At 36.4% G+C, this 12971-nt stretch overlaps 1 protein-coding gene across 1 annotated transcript in view; it reads left to right on the top strand.

Moving 5' to 3' along the window:
• The window catches only part of CEP192 (centrosomal protein 192), a 76398-nt gene extending 64626 nt beyond the window's left edge, over nt 1-11772 (top strand). Inside the window, exons 51-55 of the mRNA XM_059469139.1 lie at nt 1275-1394; nt 5100-5221; nt 6103-6226; nt 6689-6747; nt 11281-11772. Coding sequence (XP_059325122.1) covers nt 1275-1394; nt 5100-5221; nt 6103-6226; nt 6689-6747; nt 11281-11419 — 564 coding nt within the window. The 3' untranslated portion in view covers nt 11420-11772. The remainder of the gene's footprint in view (nt 1-1274; nt 1395-5099; nt 5222-6102; nt 6227-6688; nt 6748-11280) is intronic.
• The last annotated feature ends 1199 nt before the right edge of the window (nt 11773-12971 follow it).

Genomic DNA, 12971 nt, shown 5'->3' with positions numbered 1-12971 from the left:
TTGATTTCAAAGTGGTGGTGTGTTTATGTTACTCTTTGGGGGTTTTTAAGGACAAATTATTTCAGAAGAGAAAATTATTTTAAATGTTTTGTAAAATTCCAGAAGAAAATGGCAAATAATCCTGCGTTCTTACAAAACTTGTGTAAGCACCTGATTCCCTTCCTTGAAGCATTTTTGCTATACTTGTTCAGGGACAGCTGTCTGCTCCTAAAGTTGGTTTCATTTGACTTGCAATTTTATCTCCTGGCCAGTAGAGGGTTTCATAACCACAATTATAAAGCACATCCACGGATAGACTGAATGGATTTATAAGGGTCCTTTCCTCCCTCATCTTCTCTCATAATGCTACTTGAGTTCTATCTTTTCATCTTCCTTAAAACCTATCTTTTCATTGTTATGGATAATTATTTCCATAGAGATGTAATTTGTAATCTATTTACAAGAATAAAAAACCCACTCCTGACCAGTTTCATAGTAATTTCATAATATTGCAAGCCATTATTTGAATTTAAACAATTGTATTTGCCTTAGCAATCCTTGTTCAGGCCTATTTGAATAACATTTACATCATTGGCATGCCAGGCTGTGGGCTGGAGCTGATAAGGTACAGTGCTATCATGGCTGGCTGGTTTTTTTGCAGTGGATATTATGATTGGCTAATGAGATGTAGTTGTAGTGATCTATTCTAATCTGCTGCTCTCTTTCTCTTCTTCCCTCAACCTCAGTTCTGAAAGTTTATTCGTGAATTAACCTGGTACAGCACTATATGGAGACAAGCCATTGTTACATAGGTGGTATTTAAGGATGATTGAATTCATAGGTTGCAAGTAGGTTTAAATTTTAGGCTTTCTAATAATTGTAGTGCAGGAATTTCAGTTTTGGAGATGGAGGAGTTGAGTTGTTCACAACTTAGTTGCCAGATGAAGGAAGTTTTTTCAGGTGCACATATTTCCCTTCCTGGTCCCCTTTCTCTCCATTTTATTAACAGAAGTAATTGTGCCAGCACTTGCACAATTGCACAAAAACTGAACTCAAGTTTTGTTCAAAACTGATTGCACAACATATTTCATCCATTTTTTCCACTTGCGGGCAGAGGAGGATTAGCTAGTTTGCATAGTTTTCTGCAAGATCACCTGTGTGTGTCATGTGTGTTCTGTAGTGTGTAAATTTTGTGCTGGCTGAACCATAACTTTGTACAGGTTAAATTGTGAAGATCCTGAACCTGAAGATTATTTGTGTTCTGCAAAATTTTCCTTTTTTTTTTTTTTTTGCAGGTTGCTGTAATTTTTTCACCTAGAGATACAGGAGATTACTCCCAGTTCTGGGACCTTGAGTATTACTCAGTTGGAAATCCAAGCAGGAAATACAAATTAAAATTTCAGCTTTCTGGAAATGTGAGTATATAAGACCTATAAACACTGTTTGAGCTCAAATTTTTGATAACATCTGATTTTACTATACACCTCTCTTTCATGTATACATTGGTATATTCTGGGAAAACTCAACCCTGCTAGTATTTTGCTGGATTAAATTGTATTTTTTTCCTTAGGTTCCTTTTCCTTATGTGATAATGCATTATCTTTTGCCATTTATGGTATAAAACTGTTTGTTATTTAAAGAGACTAGAGATAAATTTACATTCTATGGGAATTGTTTCTGTAGACAAAGGTATTTCTGTCAGTTTTGTTTGTTATTTTCCTTGCTGGTTTTATTTTTGTAAATAAGTAGTTGACTAACTGACCTTTGCTATAATACATAACTCAGTGTAGTTTTGGAATTTTCAAATATCCATCTTGCAAATGGGTATTTGTGTCTCTAATAAAACCTGCTTCAGTATTTTATCAGAGTAACAATGTAGGTGGGGATAATTGTGAAATTTATACATGGCAGCAACTGGGTTTGAGCTTCCCTTTGCTCCGCTTTTGTTCCTCAGCTCAAACTTCATAGTAAGGCTTGGAAGAAGTGGGTTGGGAGTTGCAACTGGTTTTTTGTGCTTTCTCTCCTTACCTTGCTTTTTATCCCATCTATACAAGAGGAATTTACCTAGGACAGAGGATTTATTACCATAAGGAAGAATTAATTATAATGGTTAGTTAAATAAGCTGAATGTGAAGAGCTTTCTACATTCAGTATGGCACGATTGCTATCTGTGCTTTGCAGTCCTCTTTAGAAGGTTTGACTTGATTTTTCTAAGAAGTCCACTCAAAGATTTGGGATCTTTCTTTGGAGTATTAAGCATGCTTCAGTAGTAAGAACCTTACTTATCCTTCTTACATTTGTTTTGTAGGTTCCTTGTTCTTTCCAAATTAATTGTGTTGAAAGAGTACTTGTAAAAAGGTTTAATATTAAACAACTTCTGATTTTTTTTCTGTATAATGTTTGGTTTTAGAGGGTTTTTTATGTAAATTTCATCAAATTCTTTGGTCACAATTTTCCTGAAAATGAGGAAAACATCTAAATCATTTGTCTTTTTAAAGCTAGTTGAAGTGTGGAGAAGATTAATTCTTTAACAGAACTCTAGAGTTTTAAGGAAGTCTCTTCTTAAAACGTGACTAGTTGTCAGAGTTGTGGAAATCTTTGAGCTGCATGACTTGATATTAATGTTTTCAAACTGCTACTGTGTCAGATTTGTTCTTGATTTTTTTTGTTAACAATTAGATCTTGATAGCATCTGTGCACATGGGAGAGAAGTTAGTAGAAAATACTTGAAATGCATGTCATGATCATTTTCAGAAAGATTTGAAAAGGAAGTACTGTATTTATCAACTAGGTAGGGAACATCTGTTCAGAAGAGGGATCAACACAGGACATTTAGTATTGCAGCTTTTAGTTGAGAAGACAAGACAAGTGAATCATAATCTGTTATCTTCTTGGGATCAAGAGTTTAGGCAGTGTAACTAAAACTTTGAAAAGGACTTGGAATCTGGTGGCTTTGCTGAGGCAGAGGGCTACAGCTGTGGTTAGTGTGACTTTTGATAGAATAAAGGGGGGAAGAGTGACTTGACTGTCATTCAGAGTGACTGAGTGATGTTTATTTATAGCACCACTTCAGAAGAAATGAAAAATTTGAAAGAGCTCAGTAAGGAGCTAAAAGAACATTAAGTTAGGAAAATCAGTGGCACATATCACTTTAATGTTTTTCCTGACAAATTAATTGACTATAATTTTGATTATGCTCTACATGTGTTTGCAGTCCTCACCATTGGAAACTGTAGTCAGGAGTTCAGCTCATCATGTCTCTGAAAGCAGTCTGAGAGACAGAGGAAGGAGGGATTCTCTGTGTGCTCTGAGCCCCAGCCTCTCAGTGCTGGTCATTCCAACTTAGTTTTGTCCTTTCCTGAGGAACATTTGCTCCTGCTGCTGGGAGCTGCTCCTGGGGGCTCTTTGAAGATCATTGAGCTGAAAATGAATATTGTGCACAGGAGTCTTGGACTGGTATTTGGGTCTAACTATCAGTCTCTTCTGGGTGAACTGGCAAGCACCTGCCACAAGGCTGAGACAGCAGCAAAGTCCTGACTGCTCCTTTAGCATCTAGAAAGTTGAGGACTTGATAAAGAACCCCTGCTATTTTTTAAGATATTACAAATGTTGAATGCATGCCATTTTTTAATTTACATGGTTTATGTACTTTAAAAAGTTAAATAATGTACATAAGTAACAATAAATAAGTTTGAAAGTATCAGCAGCACAGAGCTTCATTATCTTTGTGTATCTCAGAAGTGAGAAGAGGGAAAACCTTTTTAAACTCTGTGAGAAAAATAATTCAGATTTTCAAGGTATATAAATTTCTGTGTTCCTGAGGTGTCTTTGGAACTGCAGCCCTCAAGTGTAACCATTTGGAATGTTAATGTACTGCTCTCATTTGAAACAGCAAAAGTCAGTACAGGCTGTGGTAAAGCAATCAGTATTTCAAGATTCCCTTATCAAGACTGGGGTAACTTCTGATCATTTTCCATAATGTACCTTGTTCTCATGCAGTCAAATTGCCTTTTGATAAATTAGAATTTGAATGATAACAGGCATGATGTCCACTATTTTTCACTATGTGGAAAAATAAAAGCTCTTGAAACGACACATGTGCAAATCCCTTCTTGTCTTTATCAGGTTCTACTGGGGTTCATGGGTTATTTGCAACTGAAAAATACATTCTTTAAAATAAGATTAAGAATTTTTTTTATGGCTGCTGCTATTTCTGACAGACTGATTAGCAGCTCTTTCAATAGAAGAAATGAATGTCTAAAAGACAAGTTTGTCATAGCAGCTCTATTGAAGATGAATCTATTTTTTTCATCTTCCCTGCGTCAGGGAATCAACTGCTTGTCTAAAACGTCAGCACCATTTCAAAAATTGACATAATGTTGTACAACCATAAGTGTAGGAGGTTCTTTTGGTTCTTTAACTTTGTTTAAGATGTTGTGACCCAAGGGGACTCCAAAGAATATCTGGCAAGATTCACTAAGCAACATGGAATTTGAAATCGATTATTTGTCCAGTTATTCCCATTGGGTGATCTGGTCTCCCTGTGTTAGAATACCCTAAATGGGGGTCTTGGTGATGATCAATATTTTGGCCAAATTTCTGAATGCAGAAAATACCATATTGTGCATTATCTGTTTCTCCCTCTCTGGAGAGGCCTTTCTTTGAGAAGGCTGTATTGTTCATATTACAAAATTATTACCAAGCTTTTTGCTGTCTTAAGAATTCAGATTATAATGCTGACTTATGTCTTCCTTCTTTCTGAGTAGTTGTTTAGCCAACTTGGTTGTTTTTGAGGCATGTGGGCATAATATCTGCAGAGGAAGTGAGGCGTTTTTTGGCTTTTAGTAAAATCTTGGTTCCTTGCAGCCTTTTTGAGATTCCACCTGCCCTCCTAGTTTGTTGTGAACTGTCTTGTAATAAATATTTGTAAAGCACAGAAGCCTGTTGATGTAGTCTTCCTAACTAATTGCTTCCATCATGATGATCCAGACTCTCATGCTCCTGAAAGATTATTCTTGAAATAAAAAGTCTTGCATTGGGTTAGGGGAATGACTTACATTCCTAAATACTTAAGTACTTTTGAACTTGCAGTTTACAATCTTCTCTGGTTTTGCCAACAGAGTACTAAAGCAGAAAATGAAACGCCAGTCGTGAAATCTTCTCCAAGTGCCCTTAAGAAAACTGAGCTTGTAGTTACACAAGAAAGGAAAGCTTACCCTGAAGGACAACCAAAAAGAATAAAGTATGTATGGACAAAACCTGACAAGAGTGTGTCTGCAGCTGAGCAAGGGGGTGAGGGAGCAGAACCCAACTCCACAACCAAAACCTTTTTTACCATTGGGACATCTGTGGGGTGGAGCAGGCTTCACAGAGAGTCTGTGCAGTCCCTGTCCTCAAATGGTTTTGGGATTTACCTGGTCAGCTTGCTCTGACCTCACATATGACCCTGACTGGAGCAAGAGGTTGGGCTACAAACCATCTGAATATCTTCTGCCCTGAATGATCCTATGATTCTATGTTAGAATAAGCAGCTGTAAAAAACAGACTTGCCAAAAACTCTTGGTGGCTTTGTATTATTCAATCTTCCATGCTTTTTGTTTTCAGTTGAGTTTCTAAGTTGTCTAACTATGATATGCTGTGGTGAATGAAATGGTCTTGGCAGTAGAATTTTGTCTATGCTTTTTATATATTTGCCTTTTGGATACTCCAATTGACTACGAAGTACTGCATGTCTTAACCTTGCTGTTCAGTCTTAAGTTAATTGTCAGTTCTTTTACAATGGGATGATGTGAATATGGCAGGAGAGTAAAACAATTGGTCAAATCTGCAATCTTAGATAAGACTCTAGGTCTCTGGTAAAGCATATGGGGGAAAAATTCAGATTGTGAAAGTACATATAAGGAAATTCCTGTATATTTATGCCAGAGTGATACTTTCATTATTCTTTCTAGCTAAAATATCTTGCCTACAAAACTTGAAGTGAGAGAGTAGATGTTTTCTGGATATTTCCATTTTTTCTGATTTATTCTCAGAAAATACACTTGTTACTTCAAGTATGCAGTCAACATACACTGATCATACAGGTCAGAAATGTTAATATCTTAAATTCCTTTTTCAAATCAGACAAAAAGAGGTCATTCAAGGGGTGTATGCACCAGAAGATGTCTACGTTTTTCCTCTAACCAGAGTTGGGGAAGCATGCACGTTAAAGGTGCACTTGCGGAATAACTCCCGCACAACACACATGGTGAGTCTGACAGATTTAATCTTAAATAGATACTTGTAAGTCCTTTCAGTTGCTCAACTGCACTGGTTTTTTCTCTTTTACTCTTGACAAAGATTGCAATAGGACGTCTTAGTTTGCTAGTACCAAAAATCAATATTTGAAGAATTTTGATGTGTAATTTTTCTGTTTTATCTGACTGAATAACTGAGTGTATTTGTAATATATTAATAGTAAAGTATGGTAGATCATAGTTTGCATAGGTTTGTTATTCTGATTTGTTGATTTTAATTTTTTAAATTAATTCAAAATATTGAGGTTAGTTTTTTTCTTTACTGTTCAAAATGTGGGCATTCTCTATTTTTAAACCCTGGGTGTGTGTAAAGCTGTATTTGTAAATGACCTGATTTATCTTACACATGTCATAAATTGAATATGATGGACTTAAATATAGTGCAATTTTAAGCATTTTGTATTAAATTACAGCTGAAATTTGTAAGTCCCAGGGAGCCTTTCTACATCAGGCACTTGAAATACTCTCTAAGGTGAGTAATGCATATGCTAACATTTTCTCCTAACAAAAAAATTAACCAAGTAATTCAGTAAGATAAATATCTTCTATATATGTACAGTGCTAAAATGTACATATAAATATTCTGGATTCTTTTGTTTGTGGTTGCTGGTTTGGTGGGGGGAGGGGGTTGTGAGGCTTTTTTGGTTGTTTTGTTTTGTTTTGTTTTTGGGTTTTTTTGGTTTTTTTTTTTGGTTAAACTGTACTCTCTAATCTCTGTTCGAAACAGAATGAGCCCACACAGTTATTTCTGCATCTGCCAATTTCTTCACTGCAAATTGTTTCTAACAGTGCTGCTGCTTTTAATGTTAAGCCTAATGCTTCATGTGATCATTTGGCATGCTGTGCACAATCAAGTCACTCCTTCCATTTATACTTTCTGCACAACAGACCAAGCAAATTGCCTTCATCATGCTTCTAATTTGACAAACCTGCAGAGCTGCATCAAAGATTCTCTGCAAACACAAGGTTTCAGCAGCCACTGGAATTGTCTGGTCATACCAACTGTTTCAGCATTTTACCTGCATAAAAGAAATTTTTGAGTTAGTGATAGCAATCCCTAAAAAAAAACCCAGTCATCTGTGGAGTTCATTACAAGTATGTGCCAGTGGTATTAGTCATCTCTTCAAGAAGTGCAGCATCTCACATGCTCATCTGCAACAGTGGGATTGTCAGGAAGCAGAAATGCAACTGTTTCATTAGAAGTGGTAGCAAACATTCTCAGTGTTTAAACAGGTTCCCATTTTAAACACAGGAGAGCTAAGGCTATAGAGAGCAGAAATTGTGAGCAAATAGTAAATGGAATTAGATATTCTGCCTCCTAATCTGCCCCACATTTATCACAGAGACAGGGCTGTGGTGGTGTTAGCCAGAGGTATTCAAGGTATTCTTAAGGTCACTTCTCAGTGCCAAGTGTTGTAACCCCTCTTAGGCTTGTGTTAGTGCTTCAATTTAAATGTCATCTTTTTATTAAATATTTCACATGAGAAGACACAGAAGGGTTTTTTGGGGGGGTAATGACCAGGATAACATCTATTCAAATAAAGACAACTACCTGGATCTGTCTGAGGCTGTACAGCAGCACACAAAGGACGGGATGACTTGATTTAGACATCCTTGACAAAAAAATAGTAATTTCGCTAGAAGATACTTTGATATTTCAAAAATATTTTTGAGGAATGCTGTAGAAACTATTTGGTATATTTTCTGCATGAGATTATGCACTCCTACTGCATTTATCTAAAGTAGACTTAACAAGTTTAAAAGTCAGTCTACTATTTTTTTCCTAGTAATTTTGGCAGTTTTTTCTTTGGTTGTAAATACTAGCCTTTCCTATTTAAAAAAAATAATTTCTCTGAAGTCAACATAATGCTCTCCCATTTATGAGCATAAAGCACAGAAGATTTGCTTGACTTGGATAGATGTTTTTTTAAAAAGTGTTAGAAGTGTTTTAAAAGGCTTTTATTCAAGAATAGCATCAAAGAGGATATCAGTAAAGCTGCCGGTAACTGTTTCCTTCTAAACTTGGCATCTGAGGAAGTAATGGTCAAAACTAATTGGATGAAAAGACTCTTTGCAGGAACTTGAAATATTAGTCTGTAAATAAGAGTATAAGAGTAGAAAGTACCATCTACCTTTATGTTTTTTGCCAAAAAATTGTAATGTACTAAATGTGGTCTATTGGATGCTCGTAATTTTGAGGGCCAAATTTAAAAGTAATCCTGTGTAATCAACTTTTAAATCTAGACAAAGAAAGTGAAACTTTGTATCTAATATCAAGAGTCTTGTCCTTCAGAATTTGGTGTAGTGGTTTTGCCAGTTCTTCAGTTGATTATGCAATCCCAAGTACCAGTATACACAGCTCTGCTGTGGAATTCTGTCTCCAATTTACACCCAAAAAAGTTCTATTTGTTGACAGACTAGAATTTCTTCTACTGCAAGGAGAATACTTTTAACAATATGACTCTTAAGTGATACAAAAGTATGAATAAAGCATTAAAAAATGACAAATTCCTGTTTCTGGAAGGACTACCAGGTTGCTATGCCTACTTTAAGCTTGAGAGCAAAAGTGTTCCAATTTTACTGCTTTCAAAAGCCATCTGATTACAGAATAGTATATTTTCCAAATACTACTATAAGGTAAAGCTGTTTGTTGAGTTGTTCCCTTCAGTAATTATTTTTGTTTCCAGCAGCCACCCTTCTGGGTGTCAGTGGTCACTGTTCATTGATGAACCATCTGGTTACTATGACTTACGCTGGGCTAACTGCCCATACTCTTCTTTTTCATCTTACTGCAGTGTTGTGTTTTGAGGATTAGAGGATTAGTTTGTGAAGCAGACTTCAGACATGCCTGACTTTTCAGAAATATCACTGGAAACTGATGCAACAATCTGTAAAAGCCATACACTAATCAGAGACTAACTGAGGTGCTGGCATAGTGAAGAGTTTGAAATAAAAGGGGTGTTTTAAGAGAAAAAGAGTTAACTGCAGCAGAATTCTGCTTGTCCTGAAACTATAGTTTTTTATTACTGTACTTGAGAAAAATCTTCCAGACTGCCTAATTTCTGAGAACATTTATGTTATGGAGTAGCCCAAAGAGCTATTACATTTGAAGTCTGAACTTTCCAGTCTTGTAGCTGAGAAAATGAAATGGAAGCAAGTGTGATGAGTCTTTTCTCAGTTGTGAGAATTACAAAACAGTCTACATGATGTCTGATTTACTCTGCTTTTAGGGAAGAACAATAATGTGTTTAGCACCTACCCAATGGACACCTGAATTTAGAGATCAAGAGGAATTCAATATGGTTGTCTTTGCTAAGAACTGCTCTGCCTCAGTACCATTCAGGCCATATGGTACATATACTGGAAATTAAAATTTGACAGCCAGATGTGGCCATCTTTTTGAAAGAGCAATACCTAACATACTGTTAAGTTTTTGATAAAGTGTAAGTTTGAGAATGGTAATATTGTTCTTTTTGAGTAAGTGTTATGTAATGTATCAGGGAGCATACATATATTTTTTGGAGATGATACAGACTTCTGCATCTCCTCTGGCTTTCTACTGAATTTACTTTTACTTCTGTAAATTCTCAGGTGGCCTAGTTATATGCAGCTTCACACTCTATTCCTACTAATATTTATGTTTTCTAACATAATGCAAGTTACAGATTAAATAATCATACTGACATCCTTCACTTTAAAAAATTGATTTTCTGTTAAATGAGCTGAGTAAATATCTTCAGCCTGTATATCATAGATGGTTAAAAAGACAGACACTGCCAGATTTGTTATACAGCACTTGGCAGTCAAGAATGAGACATGAAGCTGATTTGGTTGTATTCCTTTGGTGCAGTGTTGGATGTAGTTCACTATGGTACAATCAGTACTTTATTTTTGTATTCACCTGACGAAAAAATACAGTAGCATCCCAGTCTTTATTCTAAATGTGTATGCTCTTATTTGATTGACCAGGACGTTGTTGGGGGGGGAAAAAAGTACTGGTATGGTTACTTGAGCACTAAGGATGATACCAGCAAATGAGAATTGTGTGTAACGCAGGTGTTATGATTTCAGATGTGAGTAAGGGATAGAGTAGAAGGGTAAAATCACAGACTGATTATGATAGCTCAAATTAGTGTAGAGAAAAGGAGTACAAAAAGGTAGGAACACTGTGAGAAAAAGTAGGAGAAATAAGCACATGCCAGAGGACTTTGGACGGTACTATACACTCTTAAGGAAAGGAAATTGAAGGAATAGTCAAAGCAAACAAAACTGTCTTTTCTGTTTCTACTAAGTGGGGATGTTCTATAATTCCTTAGTTTGTGCCTGTTACCGCCACCTGTTTCAGAGCTGGATGTTTCTATTGGATGCCATGGAATCCAATAGACTGCCACTCAGAATTTTCAGCTATTGCTTTTACAGCTTATATTTTTAAGTAATTCAGTCTAGGCTTTTGGCAATTAACACAGATACCCATTACATTTGATATGTTTTTTATGTAATCCAAATAGAAGAGGAAAAATGGTGTAAGATTTCTAAAATGCTGTTTGAGGATGGATGTACTGATTTACAATAATTCAACAAAATATTTCTTAATGTGGAGGCAATTAAAAGTAATAGGATTTAGTAGCCTTCAAATGCATGGATTTCAGAAAAGACTTGGAAATCTTAGTGTACTTGTGTGGTGTTTGAAGGGAAGAAATGTAGTCATTTTTCTCTAAATAAAGTTTATGCACTGTCAATATTTCCAAGAGGCAGACCAAGCTTAGCAAGGTAAAGCAGCAGTAAAGTATTGTATTGCTTTGTATAATCAGAAGGAAAAAATGACCTTGAAGATCAAAGCCCTTTAGAAGAAAAATAGATAATCAAATCTATAAAACTAAACTTGATGATCTGGTGCACATCCAGTATACCATTAGGGTGAAAATCCAAACTAGACAAGAATTTGTCTCTCAGGTAGTATTTACTTGTTTATTAACAATTTCTATGCCCACAATTGCCTTTTTAGATCCTGTCACTACATTGCTGTGCCAGTCCAGTTCAAGCCAAAGGTAGAAGGAATGTTTGAAGATGTCTTCGTTGTGCTGACAAGCAAATATGGCCCAATTAAAATTCGGCTTTATGGTAAAGCTATTGCAGAAAAATAGAACAGTTTTTTTACTGTTTGTAAGAATTTATAACAGTTAATATAATTTAAAATATTAAAAGATTTGCTACTACATTTCCATACTAATGTCCTACTTGTTTTGCCCTGTGATGCTGCTTTGATGAAAAGTCTTCTGTAAGATAAATTATGGTGCTTGTTTCACAAATCTGTTTTGATAGTAAAAACAGTGAGAAATAACATTGTATGTTGTAAAGTTACCGTTTTATAATTTATGTTTCTGCACTTTGAAAGGAAATGGAAGTTTTGTATTTTTGCATTTATTAGAAATAGCTAAATACCGATATATTTTGTTTTAAACATTGTAAATTCAGAAATAAAATCTATTTGTAAATAGTTGGTTCTACTTGATTTCTGTCTGTTTCAGAGAATTGTTTGCTGTACGGGATCAAGTTGCCTTCACTTAGACAATGCTAAATTTTTGGGGGGCAGTGAGGGAACAGGGGTAGGCACTGCAGTCCAGAAGCTGATCTATGAATATCACATTTCCATGAGGTAATGCTGGGATCTGACAATCAGCCCCCACCTTTTTACACAGTTCATTGGCAGCCATAAGCATTGTTTTTAATCTAACAGTGTGAAAACAATGTAAATTTTAACATGACCAATAGTGCCTTCAGCCCTCCAGAATTATGCTTCTTACCCAGTATTCTGTCTCTGAAAGTCACGCAAAGATGATGTTACTTTGAGAAGTGATGGAAGCCTGGGTGCTTACTGGTTCAATTCCATTTCCTCAGTGTCTGCCACCAGATGAATAAGGATGGGAGGTAGAATCCCACCTCTGCCTTTTTGCTGCATTTATTGGCCTGTTTGTGAATTCACCTGTTCACATTTTTTAACCCATTTGAGACTGTTTCCACAGCTCCATGTGGCAGCAAACTCTAAAAGTTCACCGTCTATTATTATTTTCAAAAAATTTGAATTTTCCTGTGATAAACTGGATTATTTCTGATTTAATTGAGTACTCTCTAATTTTTATATTGTAGGAGTCATTGAACAACTATTCCCCCATCCCTTGTTGCCATGTCATAGATTCATAGAGTAGTTTGGGTTGGAAGGGAACTTTTAAAGGTCATCTTGTCCACCACCCCTGCCATGGACAGGAGCAACTTTAACTTGATGAGGTTGTTCAGAGCTCAACTCAATCTGATCTGAAATTTTGCTTCCAAGGATAGGATGTCTTCCTCTGATCTGGGCAGCCTGTTCCCAGGGTATAATTGGCTTTCTGGGCTCCAGGTGCACATTGCCAGCTCATGGGCAGCCTCTCTCCCACCAGCACCCCAGGCTGGACTGGGCAGGGCTGCTCTTGATCTGTTCATTCCTATGAATGGTGCTGGGGCTGCCCTGGCCCAGATGCAGCCCCTTGCACTGGGTCTTGTTAAACCTCAAGAGACTCCCAAGTGCTCACTTGTCCAGGTTCCTGTGGATGGTATCCCATCCTTCAGGTGTGTCCTTCCCTGCTCAGCTTGGTGTCTGCAAACTTGCTGAGGGTACACTCCATCCCTTTTTCTGTACCACCAATGAAGGTATTAAAT

Source organism: Ammospiza nelsoni, chromosome 1 (assembly GCF_027579445.1).
Source record: "Ammospiza nelsoni isolate bAmmNel1 chromosome 1, bAmmNel1.pri, whole genome shotgun sequence".
NCBI lineage: Eukaryota > Metazoa > Chordata > Aves > Passeriformes > Passerellidae > Ammospiza > Ammospiza nelsoni.
The sequence above is the reverse complement of the archived record's forward strand: the minus strand, read 5'-3'. Positions and strand labels throughout refer to the sequence as shown.